Below are 5567 nucleotides of genomic sequence, written 5' to 3'. Positions count from 1 at the left end.
GTTCAATCCCCAGTTCTGCAAAAAAAAAAAAAAAAATTGTACTATGGTGCCACATCATCTTTCTTGTTTTATAATCATATAATAGACATAATTTTTGTAAAATTTCCTTTACTAATAAACACTTACAATAAATCCAATAAATTTAATTGATATTATCTATATAATATGTGTATCTTTTAATTATGATATATATTATTCCTAAACACTCATAAGTTTGAAAATCTGAAATAAAATTCTCTCATTCTCAATTTATCTTTTAAAGGTACAATCTGAAATCAGTGAAATATTGAACAAAAGTATTATTGAAGTAGAAAGCCCACAATTTAGCTCAGAAAAGAATCTATTATTCGGCATACACACTGAAAAGGATTTGGTATGTTATTCTATACAAATTACTCTTATGTTTGGATAGTTCCCCCACAACTAGTTTATCTTCTTTACATTCTGCCTCTCTTCACAGGAAGAATGGCATATCAGAGATGAAAATAAAGAAATTTCTGTCTTGAAAACCTTAAATGATGTGAGTTTACTTCTGTACTTTCTTTCTTTTTTTCTTTCTTTCTTTCTTTTTGCTTTTTTTTTTTTTTTTTTTTTTTTTTTTAGAACCAGGGATTGGACTCAGGCCCTTGCACTTGCCAGGAACTTCTGTACTTTCTGCAAGTTTATTACTTCTTTTAGGAAGGTCTATGAGAGATGTGACTTAATCCAGATACTGAAAGATTCCCAAGTAGATGTGAATGCAAAGCAACTTGTACAGCCCATCTGTCCACCAAGCGTTGACAAAAACCTAGATTGCATTCCCCAAAACGGAAATTATCTTTTGGGGATAGTTACAGTCCTAAAATCATGCATAGTTAGAAGTGCTAGTAAAGGTTGACAATCTCCCATGAAATAGAAATATTTGTTTTCCTTAAACTCATTTGTTCTGTGAACTTCCTCACCTATCTATGATGGTCTTTTGAAGGACACTAAATTTCTGTTTCTGAATTGAGGGGCTGGCTCAGGCATCTCATCCCTTAGAAAATAAGTACAGTTCTAAGCAAATAATTGTTGTGCCAACTTAGAAACACACACTCTATGTAAGTTCCTTTTTTTTTTTTTTTTTTTTTGGTGCTGAGGATTGAACTCAAGACCTTGTGCTTGCCACACAGTGAGCTAACTCCCTAGCTTGAGACACACACTCTAAAAAGAATCTTATTTAATATTCTAGAGGGAAAAAGCCTTATTTGTAAGGGGGTTTTAAGTGTAAAAATAGATAAATTGTTTGTTTGATTATAGAATGAAAATCCTTCACAAAATACTATCTTAATTTCTTAGTCAAGTGGCAAGTGATAGTTTATTTATCATGTACTTTCACTATTACCAGGCTGTAGAGAAGCAAGAAGAAATCCTTTCTATGGAGAAAATTCATCATTGTGAAGCTTCCAAGACACTTCAATCAAGGGAAGAAAAATTCAGTAGCAACAATGTTAACAGTCTCTCTCAAAGTATAAATATTCCATCTCAGATACATTTCAAAGATAAAGTAACTCTTGAGAATTTAAGACCTTCCACAGATAATTCACCTTCAAACATAATTATCAACCCTTCAGAAAAGTCTGACATGTTGAAGAATTACAATAATATTTACAGTTTTCTGCCTATGATACCTCAAAATGTTATGTCTCCATCTAATGCAGTAATTCTTCACAAATCTAAAATTGCTGTGCCTATTCAAAAAAATGGATTTTGTGAAAATTTAGATGATATTTGCCACTCTATTAAGCAAATGAAGGAAGAGCTTCAAAAGTCACACAATAGGGAAGTGGCACTTACAAATGAACTGCAAACTTTAAAAACAGATACAAATATTCAAAATAATGATAAATATGACCTGTTCCCCAGTGAAAAGGAAAAAACTAATTTTATTGAGGAAAAAAACTTAAATGATAATTTAAATGAAGATATAAAATTAAAGAGAATTGCAGAATTGGAGACATTAGTAAACAAATTACTCCCACTCAGGCAAACAAAATTCCATGTACATTTCTGTAGGAAATGTAAAAAATTATCTAAGAGTGAAATACACAGGAGTAAAAAGAATGAAAAAAAATATAAAGATATTCCTATCACAGGCAAGAATATTACAGATGCAAAATTCCATTCCAGAGTTCCAGGATATACACTGTCATCTTTTGACCAAACAAAATGTGAAGTAAAAGGCCAAGAAGCACAATCATTTGTAGTACAACAAGGACCAGGACTACTCAAGAATGAGAAGACATCCAAATTTAATTCTGTTACTGATCAGTGTGTTGCAAAAATTCAGTACTTACAAAATTATCTAAAAGAATCTATGCAAACACAGAAAAAAGTAACAGAACTGGAGAATGAGAACCTCACCCTTAAGACCAAAATGAGACCTCTTATCTTGACTACACAATCTCTGATACAGAAAATTGAAATATATGAAAAACAACTTAAGAATGTGGTTGAAGAAAAGAACTCTATTCAGTCCAAGTTAATTAAAACAGAAGAAGACAGTAAAGAAAGTCTTAAGGAACTTAAGAAAATCATCAGTAACTATAATGTTCTCCAAGGCCAAAATAAAATGCTAGAAGAAAAAATGAATCAACTTTCTTTGGAGAAGCAACAAATGATAGAAGCATTAGACCAACTAAAAGATAAAGAACATAAAACTCAAAATGATATGGTGATTGTAAATAATGAAAATAATCGAATGAGTATAGAAATGGAAGCAATGAAAACAAGTATTCTGTTGATACAAGATGAGAAAGAAATGTTAGAGAAAAAAACATACCAACTTCTACAGGACAAAAGCTCACTTGAAAATGAACTAAAGGAAAAGCAGTTGGACATCATGCAGCTAAAAGAGAAAGAGAGGCTGGCAAAAACTGAGCAAAAGACACTTATTCAAATAATAGAAACATTTAAAAATGAAAAAGCCAATCTTGAAATAACATTACAAGAATCTACTACTGCCAGGCAAATGATGGAAAGGGAAATTGAGAATATTCAAACCTGCCAATCGACTACAGAAGAGAATCTTCTGAAAGAAATAAACAATGCAAAATCAGAAGCAAATATTTATAAAAACAGCTTATCAGAAATCAGCAAGGAATGTGAAATGTTATCTAAAATGGTAATGGAAATTAAGACAGACAATCAGATTCTAAAAGAAGAGCTAAAAAAGCATAGTCAAGAAAATATAAAATTTGAAGACAGCATCACTAGACTTACAGAAGACAAAATACTTTTAGAGAACTATGTACGAAGTATAGAAAATGAGAGGGATACCTTGGAATTTGAGATGCGGAATCTTCAACGAGAATACTTGAGTTTAAGTGATAAAATCTGTACTCAGAATAATGATCTACTAAAAATGGCTTACATTCAAAGAAGAGAGAAATTCCATTTAGACAATTATACTTGTCAAGACACTTCTAGTCCTAGAAGTAGGCCTTTAGCTCCTGATTTGAAAGGTATGTACATTGTGGTAGATTAGCAGAGATGCACTGAAAATGCTTTTAGCTTCTTGAACACTAACCAGAGTATAGAAATAAAAAGAAAACTTTAGGATGAATATAATTTACTTTTGTAAGATTTGCATCTAATTTATTAAATAATAGAACTTGTTAGAAATTCTATTCTTTAAGGGCCGGCCAGATAGCTCATAGAACTAAAGCACCTGCTTAGGTAGGTACATGGATCTGGGTTCAGAGACTGGGCATGGTGGTGTGTGCCTGTAATCCCAGCACTTGGGAGGCCAAAAACAAGAGGGTCACTATGAGTCCAATCTGTGCAGTGAGACCTTGTAGACCCTGTACTAAAATACATTTTAAAAAATAAATTCTATTCTTTAGATAAAACTCTATTTATGTTATGTACACTGAAAATACATAAGGCATCTTCAGCAAAGAACAAGGGTTTTTGAATTGTTATTCTGAAGTACACTAAACATTTCCACCTTAAAAAACATCTTTTTTTTTTCTTCCAGGAATTCCAAGCAAACTGTATCAATTGCTTCCACCCAAGATATATAAATAAATTTCTAAAATCAATGTTTCAAAACCTTTTGCTCAAGTATTTTTTCCAAAAAAATCCTAAATTCACTTTTACATATGATTACAATGAACTTGTAATTAGACCATTGTAAACTTAGTATTGATATAACTACTGCTTAACATTCTATTTCCTGGGGGCTGGAGAGATGGCTCAGTGGTGTAAAGCACCTACTTGGAACAAGCTTGGCAAAGCACAGGGACTGCGGTTCGATCCCCCAGCACCACATGCCAGCCAGCCACTCCCCCTGGTGGGCTGAGCTGGCCACACACACACACACACACACACACACACATTTAAAAAAAAATTCTATTTCCTATAGGGTGTGTGTTAGTTATTTAACGTCTCTTAAATGTTAAGCCCTTCTCCATGATCAACTTAATCTCCATAATATGTTTCAATTCTCAGCCTTAACCAAATGAGGTGGGATCATTTATAACAGAGATTAATAGCTAACTAAGCATGCTTATTACTTCTTCCCTTATTCACTGATGTCTGCTACAACCTGAGTACAGCATAATGGGAAGCCCGGTAACTTGATGCCTACGTTGTCCAGAGGTAGAATGCCAGTAACACTGACTCTTGCTTCATCCTATCTGGGTCTCTGTAGGGACTCTTTGTTCTCTCAGTGTACCCCAAGGAGAAACAGCAGCAAGAATGAGGAAAAGGGGGCCAGCCTGATAGCTCAACAGACTAAAGTGCCTGCTTAGGCCCAGCACAGCAGCTGGGGTTTGATCCCTGGTGTGCCATGCCGGGCCCTACCTGCGGGGCGTGCTGAGCCAGCAATTGAGACTGGGTGTGACGGTGTGCACCAATAATCTCAGCACTTGGGAGGCTGAAAACAAGAGAATCACTATGAGTCTGATCTATGTAGTGAGACCCTGTAGGCCCTGTAGACCCTGCCCTAAATACAGGGGAAAAAAAAAGAATAAAAGAATAAGGAAAAGATAGACAAGAAGACAAGAGCTGGGTCAGATGGTGGCCCATTTGCCTGATTGGCAAAGGACCCCAAAGCACAACAGTAGGGATGTTTGTTTATACCTTTGAAAGTTAACATCACGAGACACAAGGTTACCAGGTGACTGATATCTAACACTGACCAGGCAAGAATGAGGTAGCTTGACTGCTTTAGGCACTATGACCTTGTCCTGCCCTCGCACATGTGAACAATTTCCAGCTTCAGTAGCTCCCAACATCTCTCCCTTTTCAGTTTTATTGTATAAATGATGGGAATTCCATTGCAGCTGGAGGAGCTACTTTTAGAAAACTGTTTAGACCATTTCATTCTTGATGCCAGTCCAAGACTTTGGGTACCTGTTTACAGCAATTTAACCCCACACATCCAATAATCCATAACAATAATGATTTACTGTATAGCTGCCAATTGTCAGAAGCTATTAATGATTTGAACCTTTTACAGCTAGCATATTATTATGGCACTGCTTTTCACATCTTGTGGTTATATTTTTCTGCTGGGTGGTTAAGACCAAGTTAAGGTAAGATCT

The 5567-nt window shown here is 34.7% G+C and overlaps 1 protein-coding gene across 1 annotated transcript in view; it reads left to right on the top strand.

Annotated features, from left to right (window-relative positions):
* Nucleotides 1–4047, top strand: part of Ccdc110 (coiled-coil domain containing 110) — a 12978-nt gene extending 8931 nt beyond the window's left edge. The window contains exons 5-7 of the mRNA XM_023699652.1: nucleotides 263–373; nucleotides 1367–3482; nucleotides 3998–4047. Coding sequence (XP_023555420.1) covers nucleotides 263–373; nucleotides 1367–3482; nucleotides 3998–4047 — 2277 coding nt within the window. The remainder of the gene's footprint in view (nucleotides 1–262; nucleotides 374–1366; nucleotides 3483–3997) is intronic.
* The last annotated feature ends 1520 nt before the right edge of the window (nucleotides 4048–5567 follow it).

Source organism: Octodon degus, unplaced genomic scaffold (assembly GCF_000260255.1).
Source record: "Octodon degus isolate 3935 unplaced genomic scaffold, OctDeg1.0 scaffold00114, whole genome shotgun sequence".
NCBI lineage: Eukaryota > Metazoa > Chordata > Mammalia > Rodentia > Octodontidae > Octodon > Octodon degus.
The sequence above is the reverse complement of the archived record's forward strand: the minus strand, read 5'-3'. Positions and strand labels throughout refer to the sequence as shown.